The 25,725-nt window shown below is 45.3% G+C and overlaps 2 protein-coding genes across 2 annotated transcripts in view; one reads left to right on the top strand and one right to left on the bottom strand.

Moving 5' to 3' along the window:
* The first annotated feature begins 305 nt into the window (after positions 1-305).
* LOC146188247 (nucleolar complex protein 4 homolog B-like) lies at positions 306-2,284 on the top strand. Its single transcript, XM_084603703.1, has one exon. The coding sequence runs from the start codon at positions 410-412 to the stop codon at positions 2,201-2,203; it is 1,794 nt and encodes a 597-aa protein (XP_084459829.1). The 5' UTR covers positions 306-409; the 3' UTR covers positions 2,204-2,284.
* Positions 2,285-4,029: 1,745 nt separating this feature from the next.
* The window catches only part of LOC146188246 (uncharacterized), a 55,083-nt gene continuing 33,387 nt past the window's right edge, over positions 4,030-25,725 (bottom strand). The window contains exons 9-11 of the mRNA XM_084603702.1: positions 17,872-18,005; positions 8,332-8,416; positions 4,030-4,612 (exon numbers count right to left, since the gene is read on the bottom strand). Of these exons, the coding sequence (XP_084459828.1) occupies positions 4,469-4,612; positions 8,332-8,416; positions 17,872-18,005 (363 nt within the window). The 3' untranslated portion in view covers positions 4,030-4,468. The remainder of the gene's footprint in view (positions 4,613-8,331; positions 8,417-17,871; positions 18,006-25,725) is intronic.

The following is a 25,725-nucleotide window of genomic DNA, read 5'->3' as shown; positions in this document are numbered from 1 at the left end:
TAATTTTACTGCTGCCATGTAGAGCGCAACCGCAGTTCGCTAAAACCATTTGTGAGCTGGCCGTTCCATGCTTCCGCGCTGCGTGTAGCAGACGACGCGCCCGGGAAGGAGCAAGAGTCGACCGCAGCGCCGCTAGTTCTCGCGACCGCCCCTTGGGACACGCTCCTCAACTGAGTTTGTTCTAGTAACGTTGGTTGCACTACTTTAGGTTTACTAAATTTAGTAGAATGCGCACATTTTGTTTTGAAAACAAAGATCAAAACTGAAACCGATCGAGCTTAGAATGTACATTGACCTTGAGAATACCGTGGACGCAATCAAGTCGTAGCCAGCCATGTAGCCAGCCTCTTCTAGCAACACGTGCAAATTTGTGTGCGCTGTTTGTTTACCGTCACTGTCCACAGAAACAATGGCAAAGCGCAGAAAAAGCACGAAGGCGGCGACTTCAGCGAAAGAACCTGATGAAAACGGCACTGTAGACGACGGAGAAGCATGTACGCCGTCATCACCAAGCCAGGAAGTGGTAACGGAAGGCAAGGAGGTTCATGATCTCGACGCCAATGCTGTGAATAATGTGAATGCGTCCAAGGAATCGCTCATAAATGAGGACGTAGCGAAAGCTAAGAAGCCTCAGTATTCCATCAGCGATATTAAGAAGGACGCCTCCCTAATTATCGCAGACAAATCAAATTCAAATCTCCTGATCGACATCATTGACTGCCTATCGTCCAAGTCTGACGACGTCGTCATCGCAGGTGTCCAAGCCGCTAACAAAGTGTTCTGCCACTTTCTCAAGACTAGCGCGGCATTGTATGAGAGCAGTAACCTCGCCGGAAAGCCCACCGATTCTGAAAGCCCGTTAGAAAAGTACCATTCCTGGCTCAGGGACCGCTATGCTGACGCATGGCGTCACATCGTTGCGATGCTGTCGGGCAAGTCTTCCAGTCGCAGGCAGAGCCTGGCGCTTCAAGTGGCCATGAAATGGATCGAACTCGAGACCGTGCACCGAAAGCAGGGAGAACACCACGTGCCCATCAACAAGCTGGCGACTGTAGTCGAGGTGCTACTGGATGCCGAACACGACATGAAGAGCGTCATCTCGAAGTTTAGCCAGTACCTTGGCCTGGCCGACGTCAAAACCTACACGCTCAAGGCGTTGGGCAGGATAGCGCGGACTTGGAGAGTAAACCAACTAAACACTCAAGAACCTGCGGAAACGAGAGCCGATGGGGAAGAACCAACGCAGCCAAAGAAGCCGGAACTGACCGAACGCTACTTGACGAACGTATATCACATGCTCCTCAGCTTCGACATGGCGGCGGAACCGCCCAATGCCGGAGAGCCTATTGCCGTGTTGGGAGGTGAGAGCACACGATATGTTATCAACCGTGAACAAGATGTGAAGCGCCTGTCGACCGTGTGGATCACTTTCTTGCGCCAGAAGCTGCCCGTCCGGCTATACCGTGAGCTGCTGATCATGCTGCCAGAAAAAGTGGTCCCATACCTGCACAACCCTCTTCTAGTTACAGACTTCTTTATAGAGTCGTACAACCGCGGTGGTTCCCACAGCCTCATGGCCCTGAACGGGCTCTTCGTGCTTACCCACCGGTTTCATTTGGACTATCCGAACTTCTACGAAAAGCTGTACGCACTTCTGGAACCGAGCGTCTTCCACGAAAAATACCGGGCCCGTTTCTTCTTCCTCACCGACCTGTTCCTTTCGTCGACGCACCTTCCTGCCTACCTGGTCGCTTCCTTCGCCAAAAAATTGGCGCGCATGGCCCTTTCGGCACCTCCCTATGCCCTTCTGTACGTAATACCGTTCATTGGTAATCTCTTGATCAGGCATCGCAGCTTGATCACAATGATCAATGACCCATCGGACCAGGATGCTTCCGTCGACGCCTTTGATGCTGAGCAGGCAAACCCAAGCAAGTCACAGGCTGCAGATAGCTCTCTTTGGGAGTTGAAGACTCTGCAGAGCCACTGGCATCCAACAATAGCCAAGAAGGCCAAGTTCATTGACGACAATCTGCCTCGTATGGAGTGGGACTTCTCAGAGCGACTCGAGGGGGGCTACGCAGAGATGATGAAGCGTGCCAAGGCAGCCAAGCACAAAGAGGCACCCACAAACTTCCACAAGGTGGAGGGACTTTTGAACCAGAAAGAGGAGCTGCTAAGTGAACTGTGGACTCTGGAGTGATTGGTCTTGACACTTCTTGGTTTTCACTTAGGGCTGCTGATGTAAAGTAATAAACAATGGCTAAGTCATCATGGTTCCCTACCATCTTGATTCGGTTTCTTTATTCCCTTTCTCCTTGGCCAGTGTTATATGTAGCTCAGAGCACTGAAAAACATGCCATGGCCATGTTAATTCTCCAGCATGTGACTGTGCTTATGAGTTATGACACCTTTGCAAAATCTCTGTAATCTTGTGCAGTTTTGAACATAAACAGATGGTGAGAAATAAGTGAATAGCCAAGCGATTACGAGATCAAGTGTAAAATATATTTATGTAGGTGGATAAAAGCACACCTGGCAGCAATCAGCAACATTGCTTCTGTTGCACAGTATGCCATTGCACTGTTTTTGAACACGTAGGACAAGCAAACGTTTACACCATGCCAAGCAGGTCATTTTCTTGGCAGGATTTCCTGCATCTTAGAGTGCGTTTTAGGATGTTTCAGAATGAAAATCGCCGTTCGAACCTGTCAATACAATTCTCCTCGTGCTTTTCTTTATTTCAGCATGCAAATGAAGCACCCTTTCCCGTTAGACGGGCATGATCTTCGAAGTGGCGTCATTAGAAGTCTGAAGCGAAAAACCTCCTTTCAAAAATCTTTCGAACCTGTTGAAAGACTGAACAAGAAGTTGGTGTACCGTTCCCTTAACTGAACAGAACAAAGTCGATCATACATTTCTAGAGCGCTTAAGCGATCTGCTATGGAGTAAATATAAAGCCGAATCATAGCGGAGCTGCTTTGATGGGAGCGATGTGGTGTTATCTGTGTGGTTTGCATGAGCCTAGTGCCCCACGCAAATGATTGACTGTGTACTTAGGAAATAGCTGGGCCATAGTTACTGGGTCTTTCATGTAGAGATAAGCAGCCTCAATTTCAAAGTATGGCTCGATTCTAGCCTCTGAACTTTGTGAATGCATGTTTGTATTGAAATAGTACCTTGCCACAGAGCTCCTCACGTGCACCTGCCTATTCCCAACAGTGTGGCATGGTTTAAACTGGCTGCGACTGTGCTATATGTGAACTGACCCTTTTCTTTAGATATGCGACTGCTGTCTAGCACTTATTTCCATACATTCATGTCCTTGAAGAAGGGGTGGAAGTGATACACAACACTAAATACAGCTTCTTTGAATTGGTGTGGTAAGACATTGTAGCGACACAGGAGGTGGTTGCATTCCTTTGTAAATGAAATTTATGAATCGAACTGGTTCATCCTGTTAATTTCTGTCCCTAACAAGAGACCAATGCGATGTGTCCACTGCCTGAACAACCTCATGGCAAGAAAATATAGTGTGCCTTTTTGTCAGGAGTGAGTCTATGAACAGTGGTTTCCCAGCCAGACGTCTGCACTGTGTGGCAGGTTAGCTGTAGGAGATGCTAGAGCTGTTGGCAGTGAAGGTTGTGTGGTTATGTACTGTAGTGCACTTATCATATAATATAAAAGTTCACAACTAGTACCACCATAACCTGGCAGCAAATATGTAGGCACCATCTGTCATGATTGAGTAGAGGCTATGGTAGAGGCCATCTTGGTTGATGCAGCCTTAACTTTCCAGCTAGATACAGCAGCTTTGTGCCAACCCATTAGTTTGAATCAGAAATCATCTGCAAATATGCTACATCATGCATTTTCTAAAGTTCCAATTGCAGAACAATACCACATGATATGCACCCCCACATTTCCACAGGCATATAAAGTACAGTCTCTGGACACAAAGCCTTTGGGGTGAAGGACTGATCACATTTCCCCAGCTGATAATCAATATAATGAATGAGAAATGTACAGACATAAAATTCTTTATTTCTGTAATCTTGGTACACGAGACCCGGAGGACGCGAGTTTGAGAATTTTCACCAAGGTCTCCTTTGGTGGAATGTAAAGAGGCCGGTAAATAGTTACATTGGCACAAATGGCAGTGAAGGTAAAGCAGCTAAGAGCAGATGACACAGCTTCTTGTCTCCTGCTAGTGTCACATCAACCGTCTTCGTTTCAATCTCAGCTTGGCTTGGCTTGCAGATAACAAGCTGTCCTGCGGCTGGGCTAAGAGCACGACTTCGGTAAACCCAAACCCTGAAAGTGACACTAGCAAGAATCGGCCATTATCAACCCTTGGTGGCCTAATGTTCAAAGGCCAACAGCAGACGACAATGGCAAAAAGGGACAGCAGTGAAAGGTAAGCCGAGAAATGAACACGACAGTCTGTTGCCTAGCACGCACGCCACTGTCAGGTGCGTCTGCTCCGTTTCCGGCTTGGTGCGGCTTGGCTTGTGGATACCCAGCCGTCCTCTGGCTGGGCTACGAGATTGTACAGGTTTTGCGTCTCCGCCTCCAACTGTTCCTTGAAGTCTCGCCGCATTCTCTCGAGTACCTGCAATGACCAAGTGAGAAAGGCCGTGAGGTCATTAAATATTAGGCATGACCCAACTTCTGAAACACACCTTCCAATCAACCATCATGAAAAACACTCCTTTCTTATTATATATCTAAACCCACTCTTACAACATGTTAACTGACTGATTCATTCACTTCTGAATCTCAGCATTTCCTTTTCTTATCTTTTTTTTTTCAAAAGCAGATGCCTAGGCCAAATCCCCACAGCTGCTACCAATCGGGCATAGCAGGAAGGTAGGAATTCCAAATGGAAGTGTTTTTTTAAAAATTTCTGCGATGCAATGTACTTGTGCCTAATAATTTGATTTCGTTAGCACCAATGCTCAAGGGGATTCCCCGCAAACAATAAATGCATAACACACAGCTTGAGGAGCATGGAGTGTCCATTCCAGTGCTGAGAACCCTGCTGTGTGTATTTCTATGCATTCCTTGTTTACAGTGTTCGACATGCGGGCTTATTTCACTTTTGATTTCTGTATGAGATACGAACACGGCATTCTGCAACAGTCATGACCATCACATGTGGCTGAATGCCACACTCAGTTCCATCTAGAAAAAAGCAGCATTTGGCTGTCAAAGCCTTTGCTAGCCTCTTCGCCTGCTGTCGCCACTATGTGACAGCCGCCTTTGCTTTTGTTTCAAGCAGCGTGGGGAGGATATAATCTCTACACGAACATGATCAAACACAAGGTATCTAATGGTGTGCAAATTGTCAATAATTTAAGAAGAAAACCGTTCGTAGAGCTCTTTCTGAACCTTGGACAAGTTTCCCCATATGCAGCCAATAGAGGAGCCAAAGTTATCAACTCACATGCGTTCAGTGGTGAAAGGAACATGTGCGTACAACATACATACCCTTCAGTAGAGTACACACAAGGGCTAGACACTGGTTAAAGATCAGCATGCCTTGCTGAATGGTGTACTGATTGTCGCTGGGAACAAATGCGCTGATACGAATGAGCCTTGAACGACGTGCATTATGAGCCATGGTTGCCATAGCACCACCAAATGGACGAATAAATTTTGCATAGAAAAAATTTCACAAAAGGTAAATGTGATATACCGATTCCACACTATAAAATGAGCCCAAGTGCGCCACTAAGTGCTACCATCTAGAAACTATCATTCATTAGAAGGTCTAACATAGCAAGGAGTAGAGGAGACAACCCCCACGAACAAAAACAGCTTTTTCCTTACCCTGCTAGCAACACACTGTTTGTCATGTAAAGCCTCAAAGACAGGAAATGTGGAAACACCTCCGTGACCAAAGGATACAAGTGCCGTCCTCAAAAGAGGATCCAGGGTCCAACAAGAGAAAGGAGATGGCTACGCAGTATAAAAAAAAGAGCACTGAACAAGGAACAAGGGTCGAGGGGGGCCTTAATTCGCAAGCCAGGCCAACATTTCGACAAGTGGATTTGTCATCGTCTCAGAAGAGGGAGTTTGTTGGTCCTTTCAAGTGCTCTCGTGTCGACTGCAATGCTTTATGCAGCTGTGCCCCCCCCCCCCCCCCCCCCCCCAAATTTATTTTCTTGACGTGTTGAACGGTCCCTCTTTTGGTTTCAATAACTAAGTTTTAAAATAAATGGTGAAACAAATTCAGCCCAGCGAGAAAACAGTCACATACTGTCACAAACAGCATTGGTGACAACTCTCACCAGCGATACTGACTTACTAAACTGGGGACCGCTAGCGATAGGTGATTCTGCTCATGAAATGTATGAAATATAATTGCAAACAAGGACAGATGTCTTTTTCGTTAAGTCGACAGAGAGTGAATCAACTGCTAACTAATTTGAGTCATCACAGATTCCAGTTTACTGCGACACAGCGTTTCATATCAAAGCCACCAAACCGGAACTTTAAGGTTAATTAATGCTGAAACAAAAAACTGCATGCATGAGTGCGGTCTAGTCCCCCTCACAAAAAAAAAAAAAAAAAAAGAAATCATGAATCTGAGGAGAGCTTAAGCTAGATTTCAGTAAAACGTCACAGCACTTTGGACATGGACTTGGGAATAGACGGGATGCATGAACCACCAATAGCCCAGCTTCCCACCCCAAATTCAGTAAAATGCATGAACCCCAGACACCTCCAGAGAGGATACAGAGATAACAGTGTGCACATAAGCATGCTGCAAGGAAAAGAATGGCATTGAGCTGCATCATAAAGACATATGACTGGTCAAGTATTGTAAACACTGTTAATGTCAACACTGCGCTTAGTAGTATCCAACACAGCAGAGAGAAAATAGAAACCAGCAAAGAACACTACACTCTGATAAACAACTGGCACAATCGAGTATTACCCTTTTGACACAGTTATGTCCCAATTGCGGACAAAGCAACGTCGCAGCTTTTCCCGAGTGTGTGTTGCACATAGCAGTGATTTTATCTCAGCCCAATTCTGCAGCCTTCACCGTACAAAGAGTGTAGCTTTTTTATGCCATATGTAGTGAACAAAGCAAAAAATGTTTTGGAAAACAGCGAGCAGGGTAGCAGTGTGTGGACCATATTTTTGGGCAGACTTATTTTGCCACAAGCAGTAATGAGTTTTTTGCTCACAATTTCAAATGCAATGTGCACCTTCAAAACAGAAATTACATCCACATTCCTTATACCATACCACTTAGTTCATAACACACAGAATTTTCATGCTTTTTCCTTTGATTATGATCATATGAAATTTTGCACATCCCTGGAAGGCACTGACTGCTAGAATTTTGCACAGGATAACAACGGGCTACCGTTCTTAAGGCCTGAATATAAATAAAACCCGGATGAAACAAACCTCCATGCAGCAACTGCCTCGATTTTACAAAACTTCCCACTTCCACAACGCCACTCCATTGAAGAGCATGTATATTTGAGTAGTCGATGTAAAGAAAGTGTTGAAGCGATTAACTTTGATGTGACAAACTCGCTACCCCAACTTTCGGTTTGCAAGTGGCAGGTTGCTCGAAATTTGGTGATCTGATAAAAACAACCTAAACTGTCATGAGAGGAGCACCTACAACTACTACAACGAGCTACAGCTGGTGGCAAAATGTGTCATGCTTCAGTGTCCTCAACACACCCATGCAGCTAGCACAGCTGTACCTTCACTGCTTTCCCTTTAGGAATGTCACACCAAAAGCCATTAGCATTCCCACCCAAGAGTACGCTTTGCAAGACAACAGTGGCGGGCAGAAAAAAAGAGAGCTAAACACAGACGAGGCCTTTGCCTCCAAGGCCAGTCTAGCTCTTGCGGAAGCACTCTGCTCTAGCCCAGCCATGGTGTCTCCGACTCCCTCAACCCACTCGTAGTGCCACTATCAGCGCAATTGTGTAAAACATTTCTTTCGATTCACAGCTACAAGAAAGGGGGGTTCGGAGTAAACACCTTTAGGGCGATTCATTTACATTTATGTCCTATACTGTTTTCCATTCTGCACTAGTCTTTCGAGTATTGCCACGAAAACTGCATTTGGAGAAAATCCAGATTTAACGAAAAATTGCAGACATTCTTCAATTTTGCTATGCCCAGGTTTAAGAGTAGTATCCCATTTAGGCAAGAAAGGTATTCCTTTTCGATGCAAGGCAAATAAAGCATGTGAAAGGGCTACTCAGACATGAGAATGTTTAACTAGCACAGTCAAACACCCAGAGTGGCTGAGCTTGGGTCACAGCAAGGGAGGTTTCAACCAGTGACTCTCACCCTGCTCTGGGCTGCAGCCCGTTGCTTCAATTCCGTCTTCTCCTTTGCCAGTGACTCGGTCAGCAGTGACAGCTGAGTCTGGTAGCTGGGCGTGGACAGGCATCAGTCAAGGAAACTCACGCTCACTGCAGTGCCCACACGTTCCTAACATCTCAGAAACTTTGGAACAGCATGTCTATTTTGACCAACATTTGCTACGTTGTTCAAAGTGTGACAAGAAAAACCAGTCAAAGGATGCACAGCTCATGAACTACGACTTACTCTAAAAACAAGCAGTTCTGGCTGAACCCTTCTGCGCAGAAGTAGCAGCATCAGCTGAATATATGACATAAGAGCCACACTCTTGGATGGGCCACTTCCCCATAAGCAGAAGGCAACAATCTTAACAAAAGAATGAAAGAGAGGCTGAAATAAACTGTTCTACATGCACGCATGCTTTCCCCGAGACGCTGGCAAGTAACGACAGCAACCTGCTTCTGTCTTTACTGTCGTTATCCAGCATGCACCACTGAACAGCTGTGTACTGTCTGTGAGGGTCTGAAAGTTCCGTCCCACATTTCAGCATCATTTTTACTTGTGCACCACCTTGAACCATGCATTTTGCCACTCTGCTACAAATGACAACTTCCAGACAGCGATGACAGCGATAAATCATCCTAAAGCTATTTAGAACTAGATGCAACATACAGCATCAAACTGTAATGAACCATAAAGCAGATTCCCCAGATTATCACTTGAAAAGGAAACCGAAAAATGCTGCTTTCAAGTAAATGATGCAGCCCACCAAAGGTTTAAAAAGAAATGAGCAGCCCTCACTCGCAAGCATATGGTAAGTGCAAATGTCACTAACATCACAAAACTATTCCCACAGTCCTACTGGGCTCATCTTTGGTCAAAGGCACAGGAATGAAGCTGGGCAGAGGATAGTAGAGTTTTGTCAAGAAAACAAATTGACCATAGCGAATACTCATTTTCAACTGCACAAGAGGTGCCTGTACACATAGACTTCACCGGACGGTCTGTACAGGAATCAGATCGATTATATTCTTTGCCGGCAGAGATGGAGAAGCGCTATACAAGCAGTAAAAACAAGGCCTGGGGCCGATTGTGGCACCGATCATCAGCTTCTTGTTGCCAAAATTAAGCTTCGATTGAGGAAAACGCACAAAACTAGAAGGCCTTTCAGGTATGATCTGGATCAAATTCCATTAGAATATGTTGTGGAAGTGAGGAATCGATTTCAAGAATTAGATCTAGAAGACAGAGAGCCCAAAGAGATCTGGACTGATGTTCGTGACATAATACAAGAAGTTGCTACTAAGGTAGTTCCAAAGCAAAAGAAATGCAAGAAAGCAAACTGGTTATCTGAAGAGGCTTTGCAAATAGCTGAGGAAAGGAGGATGGCAAAAGTTATGGGGGAAAGAGAAAGATACAAGGTTCTCAATGCGGATTTTCAGAAAATAGCAAAACAGCATGCGGGAACCTGCATGAAGGGCAAGAGGCCATAGTCAGAACTGGGCATGGTCTTACTGATTGATTTCCGATTGAGAAAGGAGTGAGGCAAGACTGCATACTGTCGCCTTGCCTATTTAACCTATATGCAGAGTGCATCATGAGGAAGGCCGGTCTGGACGAGTCTTCAGCTGGAGTGAAGATTGCTGGAAAACGTATCAACAACCTTAGATATGCGGATGATACCACTTTAATGGCAGAAAGTGAAGTGGAACTCAAGAGACTACTGATGCGCGTACAAGAAGAGAGTGAGAAATTTGGGCTTCATCATCATCATCATCATCAGCCTGAATATACCCACTGCAGGGCGAAGGCCTCTCCCATATTTCTCCACTTAACCCGGTTCTGTGCTAGCTGCATCCACTTGACCCCTGCGAACTTCTTAATCTCATCCGCCCACCTAACTTTCTGCCGCCCCCTGCTACGCTTTCCTTCCCTTGGAATCCAGTTTGTTACCCTCAGCGACCATCGGTTATCCTCTCTTCGCACTACATGTCCTGCCCATGTCCATTTCTTCTTAATTTCTACTAGAATGTCGGTAACTTGAGTTACTTCTCTGACCCACTCTGCACGCTTTCTATCTCTTAATGTTACCCCTACCATTTTTCGTTCCATAGCCCTCTGGGTTGTCCTCAACTTAAGTAGAACTCTCTTGGTTAGCCTCCACGTTTCAGCCCCATAGGTGAGTACAGGCAAGATGCAACTGTTGTATACTTTCCTCTTGAGCGATACCGGTAAGCTGCTAGTCATAATCTGCGAGTGCTTGCCAAATGGGCTCCATCCCAATCGTATTCTTCTTGTTATTTCCTTTTCGTGGTCCGGGTCTGCGGTTACTACCTGTCCTAAGTAGACATATTCGCCTACTACTTCCAGTATTTCGCTACCTAATGTAAACTGCTGTTCCTTCCCGAGGCTGTTGAACATTACCTTGGTCTTCTGCATATTGATTTTCAAGCCTACCTTTCTACTTTTCCTGTCTAGGTCATCAATCATTATTTGCAGTTCATCCCCTGAGTTGCTTAGCAAGGCAATGTCATCAGCAAATCGCAGATTACTGAGGTATTCTCCATCTGCCCTTATCCCTAACTGCTCCCATTCCAAGTCTCTGAATGCTTCCTCTAAACAAGCTGTGAATAGTACTGGGGAGATTGTGTCTCCTTGCCTAACACCTCTCTTTATGGGAATTTTGTTACTTTCTTTATGCAGAACTATGGTTGCTGTGCAGCCGCTATATATATCTTCCAGCACTTTCACGTATGGCTCGTCTACCCCCTGATTTCGCAATGCCTGCATCACCGCCGAGGTTTCAACTGAGTCAAATGCTTTTTCGTAATCAATGAATGCTATGTATAAGGGCTGGTTATATTCCGAGCATTTTTCTATCACCTGATTGATGGTATGGATATGATCGATAGTAGAGTACTGTTTCCGAAACCCTGCTTGATCCTTTGCTTGATTGCAGTCTAAGGTTGTCCTGATTCTATTAGCGATTACCTTAGTAAATACCTTATACGTAACAGACAGTAAGCTGATTGGTCTGTAATTTTTAAGGTCCTTTGAGTCCCCTTTCTTGTGAATGAGGATAATGTTTGCATTCTTCCATGGTTCCGGTACCGTCGATGACACCAGGCACTGCGTATACAGGGTGGCCAGGTTTTCTAGCACGATATCCTTAAACTGAACATTAAAAAGACAAAGATCATGGCGTCTTGCCCTATCAAGTCCTGGTGCATCCCAGGACAAGGAGTGGAAGATGTGACAGATTTTCTCTTCTTGGGCTCCAAGGTTACCTCGGAAGGAGACCGCAGCCATGAAATTAGGAGACGCCTGCTTCTGGGAAAGAGAGCAATGGTTAGCCTTGACCGCCTAGTAAAGAGCAGAGACATTAGTCTGCCATCCAAGATCCGTATAACTCGTGCTATGGTCTTTCCAGTTGTGATGTATGGATGCGAGAGTCGGACTGTGAAAAAGGCTGACCGCCGAAGAGTTGACGCGTTTGAATTGTGGTGCTGGCGAAGTCTCTTGAGAGTTCCTTGGACTGCCAGAAGATCAAATCAGTCGATATTGTCGACCATAAACCCTGACTGCTCATTGGAGGGTCAAATTCTAAAGTTAAAGCTCAGTTACTTTGGTCATCTGATGAGAAGAGAGGAGTCGCTGGAGAAAGATTTGATGTTGGGAAAGGTTGAGGGTCGCCGAAGAAGGGGTAGGCAGCGAACGCGATGGTTAGATGGCATCCTCGAGGCACTGCAGATGAAGTTATGTGTTGTTAGGAAGACAGTGAGAGACCGGAAAGCGTGGCGTGACATGGTCCATAGGGTCACGAAGAGTCGGACACGACTGAATGACAACTGAACTGAACAGGAAACTATGGGACAGTGAAAAAACCACTTCTGTTATGTGAAGATACAAAGGTAATGCATTTCAAGGTTCAAATGTTGGACCTTGCCAGTCTGTGAGGAAAACGAGATTTAAGATAGCACTTGACAAAGGCATGTATGTCTAAAAATGAAGCAAAACTTGCGCCCAATGGCCAAAGTTGTAGATGGAAGTTTGCAGTGAAAAAAAAAAAAACATCTCCAACAGACGACACAAACATATCCACTTCTGCTCAGCTGCATCTGCAATTTGCAGTAGCACACTTTCATGACTATGTACATAAATATACTTCCGTTACATGACTTATACATAACCTCTGATTTGCTGAAGTGTTTCTAGCAGATATAAAAGCATTTCTGCATAAAAGAAACGTTTAATTTAGACCTGGTGCTTGCCTGCCAAAAACTAATTCTACCTCCGGCCAAGGCAGCCCTGTAAGCGAACACTTTTGAGTCAGCATAGTCAGACACAACAAGACCACACAAGTGAGATACAAATGGCAAATTTTGTTTGCAAACTTGAGCAATTCAATGTTCAACATGAACAAAACTAAGAGACAGCACGATGGCTGTGCAAACTTATACCAACTCTTCAATAAATGTTCATTTTGTGCAAAATAAATTTATGTCGCCCTTGTGCATATAAAAGGATTCTGTCCCTAAACTTCCTTATATGATTTTTTGCTGTCGGCTACGCTGACCAGCAGGGTGGAGTTTCGGATGGAGAAGTTAGTGGGAATCTAAGCTTCGAAACAAGGCCACTCTCAGTTGCCTGCGGGCAGTTGATGACGCAGGTCACGCTTCGCACAGATGTATCTACTGCATCGTCATCGAAAAAAAATGCGCCAGTTTTTGCAGCAGTGTTATGCAATGAAGTTTTGTGTGAAACAGGGTAAAAACAGGGTGGAAATGCTAGAAATGCTTCAGAAAAGCCTACGGTGATGATGCGATGAAACAGAGCCAAGCTTTCACGTGGCAGAAGAGGTTCTGGGAAGTGCGAGAGTCTATCAACGATGACAACCTCTCAGGACTTCTGTCGACATCACAAACAGACTACTCTGTTCAAAAAGTGCGTCGAGTTTTCAAGCAGTTTTCGTCAAGCAGGGGGAAAATACTTTTTAAAAGTTCTGGAAAGATTGTCAACTGATATCAAGTAAATGATTTATCAAAGACAATTTTTGGAACTTTTGGGACAGACTCTGTATAAAGAAAAAAAAAGAGGCAAAATATGCGACGGGGGTAACAGGGCTATTATACATATAAGCGAAGTACCATACTCAAGAAGATAGTGTGGCACAAGCTTGCATGCATTTAACCAAACGTGACAGTCCCTTTGTCCCTTTCATTGTCCTCATTCTGCGTCAGTACACAGGGGATTGTAAACCATCGTCTACTAATACAGTCGAACCCAGATGTATCGAACTCGAAGTTGATCGCGATAATCGATAATACAATATACGGAAATCGGCTGGAGACGTCACTTGTGATCATAAAAAAATGATACTGTATTTGTCGCGTAATCAACCCACTCGCATAATGAACCCACCCCCCACTTTTGCCCCCCCCCCCCCCCCCTTCTTCTTCAGAATTTGAAAAAAAGAAAAAATTCGTTCGGTGCCCCGCGTCTCTCCGGTTCGACCTTCGCATTCACAGCTCTTTTATTGGCAGCGCCAAGGTGCTAAGCCGCGATAACGTCAAGGCGTGCTCATCTTTTCACTATACTTTTGATAGATCCTGTTGTGGCAGGGAGCGAACTTGGCAGAGTGCCCGTGATGGCTTCATTGCACAAGCCTGGTTCGATTTATCACGCCGTGCTTGGGGCGGGCGTAGTCCACTGACACAAAATCATTGGAAACCATGATAGCTACAAATGCCGTTTGAAGCGAAAAATGCTAAAAGTCAGTGTCATGATCGCAGCTGACCGCGTGCTTTGTTGATTCATATAGTGTAGAATGGATAACTCTCGCAAAAAAAAAAAAAAAAAAAGAAAAAACCTGCCACTTCTTAACGTCCGCAACTGCCATAGCTTACACTGCACCGCACTTTCAGCATGACAAGTAAAGACGACTCTTGCGAAAGAAAAAGAAAATTGCTGCTTCTTAATGCCTGCAGCCGCCATAGCATGCACTACTTCGTACGTTCAGCACGACGGCAAGGATGAACGACTTCCAAAAAAAAAAAAAAAAATAACTGCCGCTTCTTAGCGTCCGCAGCCGCCGTAGCTTACACACATTCAGCACGACGATACGAAATGTGCACCGCACGTTAGCCGCCGCGCGCAGAACACTGACAGCACGCACTAGAGAAAGAGTCTGCCACGGGCTGAGCTGGCTTGTCTGCGCATGCATGGTGCATGCTGCTGCGAACGAAGACCGGGAAAGAGACAGGAAGGGGAGAGATAAAGCTCGACAGAAGAGTGGGTACACCCTTGCGCTTCGCTTTATCGCGTTTTTCCCCTCTCTCAAGCACCCGGCTACATTGGTTCCCTCTCATTCCTTCACGCACATGGCTTGCAAACGGCTGGCGCACGGCAGTGATCACCACAGATGCGCGCCTTTGGGGAAAGGGTGTGACGCTGCCCTAGACCAGCCATCGCCGAACTGAGCCCTCTCTCTCCTTGTGCGCATGGCTTGAAAAACATCACGCGGCAAACGGCCGAGGGTGATGCGATCGTCTTTGGGGAAGGCCCACCGTCCAATGCGTGATATGAAGTTCGATATATCGAATGACCGGTAAAATTGAGTTCGATATACGACGCAGCTTTCCTATACCTTTACATGGGATTTTCAAGGGGATATTCTGTGACTTCGATATAACCAAAATTCGAATTATCCGGGTTCGATATATCTGGGTTCGACTGTAGTATTAGCTTCCAGTACCTTTGTTAGGAAGCTTTCCAATTAATATTCCCCAAGCTAGTGGCATAAACTCAGCACTGAACAGCATTAGGCCAACATTTGTAATTAGTGGACTCTGTTTTGCAAAGCACGTAGTAATACCTCAATCTAATGAACCTCAATATAATGAAGTTTGAATGAAGTTTGAGACTCAAATAACTTTTTTGTTTGCTTCAGTTTCTTGCTTCCATCGAAAAGCATGTACTTTTTCTTCATTTAAAGAAGCAGTTTCACACCACAGTTACGATACAGTGAAGCTCCTGCGAGCATAAAAAGCAAATTTGGGCAAACTCTACGACCTGGGAACTAAAACAAAAACTTTTTGCTTATTGCAAAAATGTGAAGGCTGTCTGTAGAGGCTATGCAGCTAAAAAAGGGAAAGCTATTCCCCTCAACTTTGCCCTGGGCATATGGCCCTGGGTGTACGAGTATTGAAATAGCACACATGACCGTCCGATGTCCACAGTGATGTTCTTACCTCTGCAGCAATGCTGTCTAGAGCACACAGATTTGATCCCAGTCGCGGCAGCCACTTTTCACTGGAGGTGGAAAGCATGACACCCCTGTGCTATGCAAGCATCAGTGCATGTTATGAACCCTAGGTGGTGGAAATTTCCAGAGCCCTCTGCTACATCGTCTCCATAGCCTGAGTCATTTAGGGATGTTAAACTCCATATGCAAGACTAAACCATCACAACCATTGAATCTCGTCATGATAAGCCCCATGAAATGCAAATACAGTGCACAGTAGGCTAATTACTGCCAGTGTGCATGCACTCATGGTCCACGAAGCAAACCAAATCAGCTGCACTATTTTGCAGCAACCTGATACTTGGAAGTCATGTTCCCATCAGCCGGCAAAAGCACGTGACAGGTCACAGGGTTGCTTGACGCCATTAATGAACTTCCAAAGCATTCCAAAGAAAAAGAAATAACAAGAAGAATACGATTGGGATGGAGGGCATTTGGCAAGCACTCGCAGATTATGACTAGCAGCTTACCGGTATCGCTCAAGAGGAAAGTATACAACAGTTGCATCTTGCCTGTACTCACCTATGGGGCTGAAACATGGAGGCTAACCAAGAGAGTTCTACTTAAGTTGAGGACAACCCAGAGGGCTATGGAACGAAAAATGGTAGGGGTAACATTAATGGCGATTTCCACTGGTCGATCGGAGCTGGGCGCCCGAGCCGACCTAAAGCGCCACAGAGCGAACCAGCCTTGGTCGACCAGCGGAACGTGTAGAGCGCGCGGCGGAAGTAAAGCTGAGCCGGTTTCGAAAGTTGTAGCCGCATCTCAGCGCCAAAATGTTTGCGGTTGATAAATAGGCAGGAGTGCGGCACTCAACAACTTGCTTTCTCATTTTTTTTAACGCTGCAGACGTTTTTCGATAGACGCACTTCGACATATTCGCGCAAAAAACGGTGACATACAGCGTCCTCTGCCGATGTCGCTGAAACGGTCAAAAACAGCCAGAAGAATCCAGCAGCATCCGGAAGTGACCGCGTCAGCGACTAGGACTTCCGGCGAGATCCGACTTCGGTCGGCGGATCGAGCTGGAGCGGCCCGAGCTGCCCCAAACGACCAGCGGAATACGCGCAACCTATCTTGGTCGACCAATGGAAATCGAAATCGTCGTCCCGGAGCAAGAAAACGTGCTCCGTACCGACCAGTGGAAATCGCCATAAGAGATAGAAAGCGTGCAGAGTGGGTCAGAGAAATAACTCAAGTTACCGACATTCTAGTAGAAATTAAGAAGAAGAAATGGACATGGGCAGGACATTTAGTGCGAAGAGAGGATGACCGATGGTCGCTGAGGGTAACAAACTGGATTCCAAGGGAAGGAAAGCGTAGCAGGGGGCGGCAGAAAGTTAGGTGGGCGGATGAGGTTAAGAAGTTCGCGGGGGTCAAGTGGATGCAGCTAGCACGGAACCAGGTTAAGTGGAGAAATATGGGAGAGGCCTTCGCCCTGCAGTGGGTATAATCAGGCTGATGATGATGATGAAAGCATTGCTTGGTTTCATATTTGACGAAAGCGCCCGCTCTGTGGCAGTTGCTATCTTCGGTGATGGCATTTATATCACCAGCCATCAGTCAGGATTTCGAGATATCTGCTGTTCGGTCAGAAAACGCTCAGAGGGCAATATATAAATGCTTGGTGCCTATGAAGAGCTGCTCAGCTTGATAGAAAATCTGGACTCCTGCGATAATTTGAGATATGTGATTTTGGGTTAATAAAATATTACTATACTACTCTCGCAGCTTGTTTTGTCTGGTGGTTCATCTAAAACTACATGTATTAGCCTCGCGAATGAACATAGGCAAAATAAAGCAGAACAGGAAGGTCTCGGGGATGCACCATATCACTTGCGCCACTGGAAGAGAAAATCCTGAATGCAATAAAATGACGAATTTTCAATGAGAAAGTATGACTTTGTTCTACACAGGCTCAACTGTATGTGAGTTGCACAGGCATGAGCTTGAAAAAAGATTGACATAGGCAGAAACATATTAATAAAGGGCGCAACACAAAGTTTGGAGCAAGTCTAATTTGCACCAAGTTATTTCAACTGCAACAAATTATTTCAACCACAACGAAATCATCACAAGTACAATTAGGTGCGCGTATAACCATTTTCACATTCAGCCTTAATCGAAAGCCAGTCAGTTGCCACTGAGCAGGCACTAGACACCCAATTCGAAATCTTGACAACAAGGAATAAGGGGGGCCAGCCTGGTGGTAGAAAGGATACAAGTTTTCCAGCGAGGCCAGGTAGACCTGATGCCGGTCTTGCTCCCGGAGCTGCCGCTCACGGACAGTGGCCCGAATGTCAGTGAGGTCAGCTTTCCGGGCTCGAATGCTCTCCTTGAACGCCTCCTGCAGCATCTGCACAGCACCAGAACACATGCTATCGTTAAAGTTTCACAGTACGACCAATGAAGGCAAGGAGAGTCTAAAAGTAGGAGTGTGCGAATACACATTGAAAATTTAAAATATAAACCGAATATAAACGAATGCAGAGACAACCACTATTCAGGTGTTCATCAGACAAAATTACTGTGCTGCAAACAGTTTCACCAACATTTTCTCAAGGCATAATTTGAGCGTTCGGTTAATTTGGCTATTTTTTATGGTCACTTAAAGGCTGAATTATTTAGCAGTGATATGATAGCGTCAGCCGAATTCATGCAGGTCCATCCTATACAAAAAAGCAGGTACAGATACACGGAATTCTATATGAAACGTATATACTGGGTTTTCCAGCGAGGGTTACACTTCTGTACAATTATAGTTTAATTTTATTTGCAAATACCATGTAAATTCTGAAATAAATAAGATCAACTAAGTTTGCTATTTTTTATTTTCCACTCTCTTTTCACCGAACAAATATTCGAAGTCATTTTTTTCTCGTATTCATATTTCAATATTTGCACCACCCTACCTAAAAGGCATCAGAAGGAACATAATTCAACATAGCTCACAGTGTACTAAAGGGCAACAAGGTGACGGAATGAAAAAGAAAAATGAGAGGTAGAAGGAAAGTTGAGCTTGTTGTGCCCCCGGAACGTGACGCTTCCTTGTAGCTTATGTATACATAAAACGAGTTCCCACAGTGACAACATAGGTGGGCGCTCCAACCCTACGGTTCTCGAATATCTCAGAGTGCTCTGATTATGTCTTGCATTGAGGAAGGCTGAAGCGATGTTCGGATGCAATCGACAACCATTTAAGATTGCCATGTCATCCCCAGTGCCCCATGCAGAAGACATTCTAGTATGCATTGCAGCCACAGGGCAGACATAAAAGAAATAAATGTACCCAACCGAATTTTAATGCCACAGACTGCATTCATGAACATATCAGGAATGGCGGCCAGCTATCACCATGTCAGCAGACGTGGTATAAAGAGTTTCAGCCTAAGCCTAACAGCACCCAGTAAACAGCTCTCGGACTCTAATACACACTGAGCCTAGCAGTACCCATCCAATTAACATGTTTCAAAGCATATCTGAAACCATAAGGCCGAGATTGTGATCCCCCTGAAAGGACACTGAGGCTACCATATGTTTCGTAAAAGCCAGTGTATATCTCGAACCCATCGTGATGCAAAGACCGTAATGAACGATCACCATTTGGATGTCGATGGCTGTGTAACTTAGCCTCAGAGATCCACTACCAAGAACCGGCCTTCACATCACCACATCTTGCTTGCAAAGACAGTCAGCAATGAGAATATATAGCAGTGTTTAATTAAGCAGCAAGCTTCACTAGATCATAATGGTTCCGTTTTTGGCTAAGGCAGACCCTCTTTGTAATTGGAATAGAGTGACCTACCGAAAAAACAAATTTCATTGTGCTCCCACTAATTCAGTCTGTGAGAAACCAGTTGTCGGGGTGCCGCTGAGAGCATTCAGTTTCCTGTCCGTCATTCCACATGACAATACTGGGTCCGTCATTGTGCCACCACACAAAGGTACTGCTTCCAACGCATTAATTAGCTGGCGCCTCCCAAGTGGCTTTTTCCTTTTTAACACTGAATAAAAGCATAACCACATATTTAAAAATTCAAGATTTAAGCAAGATAAATCTTCTGCCACCACAGTACATATCAGACACACGTAATTACTGCATGATGTCATGTGAAAGCCCTTTCGGGGATTTGCAGGAAGCGGGAACACATGCTATGTTCATTGCCTTTCTCATCCCTCCTCTCTTTCTCCTTTCAAAGACCTCCTTCTCCACAACTGGGAGTAGCCAGTTTCCCTCTGGGCTCCCTCGTCCTCTTGTGGGGAACCACGGAGCCATGTATGTGCACAGTTTAGACACATCTGCCAAGCAGACCGCTATCATCACTAAATCACCCAACAGTCGTACACATAACTACTTGCCATGGGCCATCACCATAGAGCCATGGAGCCGTCCTTTTGGGGTTTTCCCTCCCTGTAAGCATGCAGAATGCTCTACTGCTGTTGAGGCTGTCTGATTATTACAGTGTGCAGCTCATTCGAGTGGAATACTCCTATTTATCCTCTCTGGCTCAAACCCAACATGGTGGAAACTTGTTGCAAAGCGAGTTGGCGGCTACAGCTCTGACTGTTAGGGCTGCTAGAAGATGACTACCGTATCTAGTCCATGCACTTCCTTCAAGAATAAACCCTGTAATAAGGCAAACAGGTACACACAGTTAGCTCAGGCTGCACACATGGCAAACTTTTGCTTTTATCGAAGGTAAGGCACAAGAAAAGAACAATAAAGGATGCAAAGGTAAGGTTCATCTCATTTGTTTCCTTCATCTAGCTCTGGGTTTCACTATTACATTTCTTTATGGTGAATGAGCATGATGTAGCAATAATGAGAAACATACTTTTTATTTTGCTGTATGCTAACAAAATGCATCTTTCTAGGCTGCGGATTACACGCATGGACTTTACAATAAACAAGCCAACACAAAAAAACTGATGGCTAGCAGCCTTCAGCCATGAAAGTACAATCTCATTACAAGAGACATGGTTACAAGAGACACATGAAAACGGTTTGGTTGTTTTTCCTATGTTTGCCACGTTAACAACATTGCATACAAGAGACATGGTTACAAGAGACACTCTGTTACTAAGGACAACTTTTGCAGGTCCTTAAAGTGACTTCTTCACTATTTAGAAGCGACACAATTAACCCTGGTGTGCTCATGCATCACAGCTGACTCGTACGAAATCGCATGTGTCGTAGTTTAGATTTCCTTATCTAAATTCTGTTCCATATCAGTGTCCTGTTTTCTTGCAGTATGTCAGGAACCAAGAAGCAGCACCTCTTCTTGAATGGGAAATCAAAGTGTTACTGTAGTTTTAATCAGACAGGAATGTGATGACAGTGCCTGAAACAATGGGGACGTTTTGACTTCCCATTCCAGAGGAGGCACTACTTCTTCGTTTTTGACATACTGCAACAAAACAGGACACTGGTATGGAACAGAATTTAGATAAGGCAATCTAAACTGCCACACATACGAGTCGGTTAGAATTTTTAGTTACAAGAGACCTTGCTTACAAGAGACATCTTCTGCGGGTCCCTTGAGTGTCTCTTGTAAGAAAGTTTTACTACTGTAATTTATCCAGTCTCGAAAAGCAAGTAGTTTCAATAAGCAGCTTTGAATGTCAGTCAGCCCTTGGGCCACAGCCACTAGCCTGCCATCATGCTCGAGAGCACGTGAAACTGAACGAATTAGGCTACACACGGTGCCCCACAGGCATGGCAGGCTACTCACTACTATCTAACCATGCTTCTTGAAGCCAAGTGAAAGTTCAAAGTTGAGCGAATGGACAAGTTGCTCGCAGGTGTGCAACTGCTCAACTCACATAGGTACTGGAGTATTCCAGCTCATTAACTTGAGTTAACATTGAATGCCTACTCTTGCCCAAGAACATTTCAAACTATGGACAACACATCACCAAACTCATTCCCACCCTCTCAGTTTTCCTTTTTGTTGCAAAGCCTTACACAGCGTTCCTCGAACAATGTATTCAGGTAATGAGGAAATTACCCCCCATTACCATATCCCTTAAAAGGATGGAAAAGAAAGCAAAATATGCTCTTCCTGGACAAAAGATCAGACAGCTGTGACAACCACAAGCAAGGACCTTAAATCGTGACATCAACCAAGGCATGCTATGAACACCTATAGAATGCGAGAAAAGATGCCATCAAGATGAACTCTTGGGTTTTAATGATGTTTTTCAACATTTTGCGTCCCCCAAGCACCAACATCCATGCATGCCTTGCCATTTCGCAATGCGAGTCATATTCACGCATTTCTGAATTTACTCCACCTGGTGAGGAATAATAACGCTAACTACTGTATTTACTCGAATGTAACGCAATTTTTTTTCATAATTTTTGGCTGTCAAAGTCTACCCTCGCATTATAATCGAATACTGCAAAGTATCGAGGTGCAGTCATATTGAATCCGCCACCACTCGGTTTCGGTTTCCGCACTTTTATGACGTTATGTTGCCAACATGGGTACCAGGGAAGCAAAATCAGCCAAATCCCAATCCATCCAAAGTCCAAACGTTAGGCTTTGGGCTCAGAATCATGTTGTCCCCTTGATCACGCGCTTATCACATTTTTCACAGTGGATTAGCGGGGTTACTTCTGTTGTTATCGCATTTCACATGATGGCAACGCGCTGTGCACGGTACTATGCTCGCCCCAAAAGGCTATAGGGAACCCAAGCTCAAGTTTCGCCGCACGACGGCAGCGCCGCATTCCTGGCGTGGTGGCGAAACGTGAAACGATGGGGCTTCGCCGGAGCAGACGCTCCGCTAGCTTCCTGTGCACTGGCGGTGATCGCGTTGAGCCTGGCGGTTATTTGGCGGTACAAAAACGCTTCCGCTGATGCGAAACGGATGTACTAAGTAGCATTGTGTTATGGGAAGCCACAATAGTAGGCGAAGCACCAAAAGACGAGGCTCACATGTGAAACTTTGCAGATTCCTTTGGAAGCGTGTCCGCAAGACCTGTTTTCCAACCGCATGACAGCGTTCTGAGAAGTCTCGTGTTCTTTGTGGAAACGAAAAGAGCCAATTTCCTCTTTCTTCGTAAACTCAGAAATGTTGACAGTTGACAAATACGGCTTGGAGAGGCATCAAAAAAGTACAGTGGTTTAACACCATGCATAAAAAGTGAAGAGGATGGAAGATTATCCTACTCTTCGCTCCCCACGTGTCTAGTTTCGCCGATTTTCTGTACTCTCTCCCTGATTCGTGAGTGCTCTGAAAGCAATCAAATCAACAGATGCGGCGTCCGCGATCGAGACTGATGTGTGAATGTGCCCTAAGTGTCCACAGCTGCCTTTTCATTTTTAGACTGACCAAGAAAATATCTAAGAACATCGCATGGACTCAAAGGTCTTATCGTCACTCTCTCTTGAACTTTATTAGAACAGCTAACCTTTTTTCTTTCATTTATTACCCCCTTTAATTTTTTTTTTTTACATATATTCCATTATGCCCTGAGGCAAAAAACAACGTTATTAAAAAAATTATCTAGGAACGAGGCCCTATTTTCTTTCGGGGTGGGGGCGGCATTAGAAAACATGCCTTGCTGAGACGCTTTTACAGATTTTTGCAAATTGGCCAATAAGTGAACCAATTATTATTATTATTATTATTAATAACAAAGATATGTCGGAAGTGCAGTACAAAAGTGATCCTAGCTATGGCTAGACTGACACTACTCGCACGGAGCACCCCATTCGCGTCACTGGGTTCGTGAGTGCAAACCAAATATGATCATAAATGAAGCACAACCATTTAATAAGAACCGAAATAAAACACTATGTAGTACAAGCTTGGATTTCACCTGCCTCCCGAGACAGCGAGTCGGCTGCGTGCAGCGCACGGAGCACGCATGTGCTTATGAGACTGCTAGCGTTCTCGTCTTTGAAGAAACACCTCCTCCGGACTATATACTTATTCTTCTACTACAAGATTTCCTTTGGTAACGTCGTATTAATAAAAAACAAATCCGTATATAGATTGCATGCTACAGGCCAAAACGATGGTCAATGAGTGGGCCACTTTATTTCACAGTAATGATGATACTTTAGCAGTTTTTAAATATATTATATACGACAATATAATTACATAGCGGACTGACCTCGAGGTGCACTTCCTACATTTTTGCTAACGTGGGACGCATTCAGAATCAATATGTACTCATCCCCGTCTGTTGTCTGATCTGCAGTGCAGACGTGAATAAAGAGTTTCCCGCCTATAATTAAGTATCCTTCATGAAAATACGCGTCAGGTTACCCAATCAATATGGAATGCAAATGGCATGTTGCGGTGTGCCTGCGGGGGCGCGTCAAGGCGCGTGCTTGTGCGAGAGAAAGCGCACGGCGCATGCCGTCAGGGCAGTGAGCTGAGCCGCCGGCGTCCTGTGTGTGCTTTTCTGTCCGCGCGACAAAGCAGCGCGAGATGTCTGCACGTGCGCGGAAGCGAGCAAGCGAAAGGAGAAAACTTGCACGAGATGCCTAGGTGGGGCCGCCGCGTGTATCCCCAGTTTCTATTTTTCTGTCAGAGATGGCGCTCGCTGTCAGGAGCAGCAGCGCCGCTCGACGGTGCTTTGAAAGCCTATTATGATGGCAGAAGGAATCAGAAATTCTGCGGCTGCTCGACGGCTAGACGTTACTGATCTACCTTACATGGGTGGCGGATGCAGCGGGAGATAATTTTTAAACGTGGGCCTGGCCACAACGGCTTCCGAATCATCTGGGAGGACGAGAGTGAAAAGGAAGACTGGGTTTCTGAAAACTCAGCCTCCGACGATGACGACGAATGAGGGCGTCTGATTGGACTGCAATGGCCATAATGTCTATTAGAGGTACTTTTTCAAGTGCTTATCTCGCATTACATTCATGGTTTTATTTTTTCCCACTGGGCAGCATGAAAAGTCACCCCTCGCGTTACACTCGCGGTCGCGTTATATTCGAGTAAATATGGCATTGTTAGTGATGCTGAGTTTCAAATACAGTAGAATCTCGGTGATACGAAATTCAAAGGGAGACGAAAATTTTCATATCACCCGAAATTTCGTATCACCATCACCAAAAAACGAGCGAAATCCGTTTTCAAGCCTTCCAACAGGTACGAAATATTTATTTTCCTTGAAAGAAATCGCGTATATCCTTCTGCACCTTCTTTTCCGCGAGATCTGATAACAGAGAGTTTTGAAAACTGAAAAATTGGGCCGCTGTCTTCTCCCGCACAGACTAGGAGGTCACGGCGCGCTGCAGAACATTGATGGCGTGCATCGTTTCTGCTGCCGTCGGCGGTGGGTCATCAACGCTTTGGTCGTCATCATCTTCGTCACTGCATGGAATGCCAGGCTGTGATGACGCTTCCTCCGCAATATCTTCAACCGTGCGGAGACCACAGGTGGCGAGGTCGTCGTCCGCGGTGACGAAATCGTCGACGCAACAGTCGACGTCAAGTTGATTCCAGACATCGATGGGAATCGGGTCTGGCACTTGCGAGGCAGTAGCCACAGCGGATTTGAAAACCCCACACTTCGCGAAACAATTGGCGATGGTCGTAGGAACGACGCGATCCCAGGCAATTGCAAGAAAATGCACAGCGTCCAGAAGAGTGATCTGGAGATTCGCGTCCTTCCTTTCAATCTTCGCGAGGAGGCGGCGCACCAACAAAGCTTTGAAATGGTGCTTAACATTCCTTATAATCCCAGCATCCAGTGGTTGCAAATGACTTGTTGCGTTCGGGGGCAGAAACACCACCTTAACACTCTGTAGTGTCATTTGTTTTGGATGGGCAGTGCACTGGTCTAGCAGCAAAACTATTTTTCTGTTGTGGCAAGACATCTTGCGGTCGAGGTACGTGACGAATTCCATAAACAAAGAAGACGTCATCCATGCTTTTTTGTTCGCCTTGTAGACGCAGGGCAATCGACCGGCTGCCTTAAAGCATCGGGGCTTTTGATATTTGCCAATGACTGTCAGCGGCATCTTTTCCGATCCATCGGCGTTGCAACAAAACAAAACTGTGATACATTGTTTGCTCTTTTGTCCGCCCCGGCAGGCATCGCCTTTAAA

The sequence above is a fragment of the Amblyomma maculatum genome, chromosome 5 (assembly GCF_055883805.1).
Source record: "Amblyomma maculatum isolate TAMU_Amacu chromosome 5, ASM5588380v1, whole genome shotgun sequence".
In the NCBI taxonomy this organism is placed as follows: Eukaryota; Metazoa; Arthropoda; class Arachnida; order Ixodida; family Ixodidae; genus Amblyomma; species Amblyomma maculatum.
This window is presented reverse-complemented; position numbering and strand designations above follow the sequence as displayed.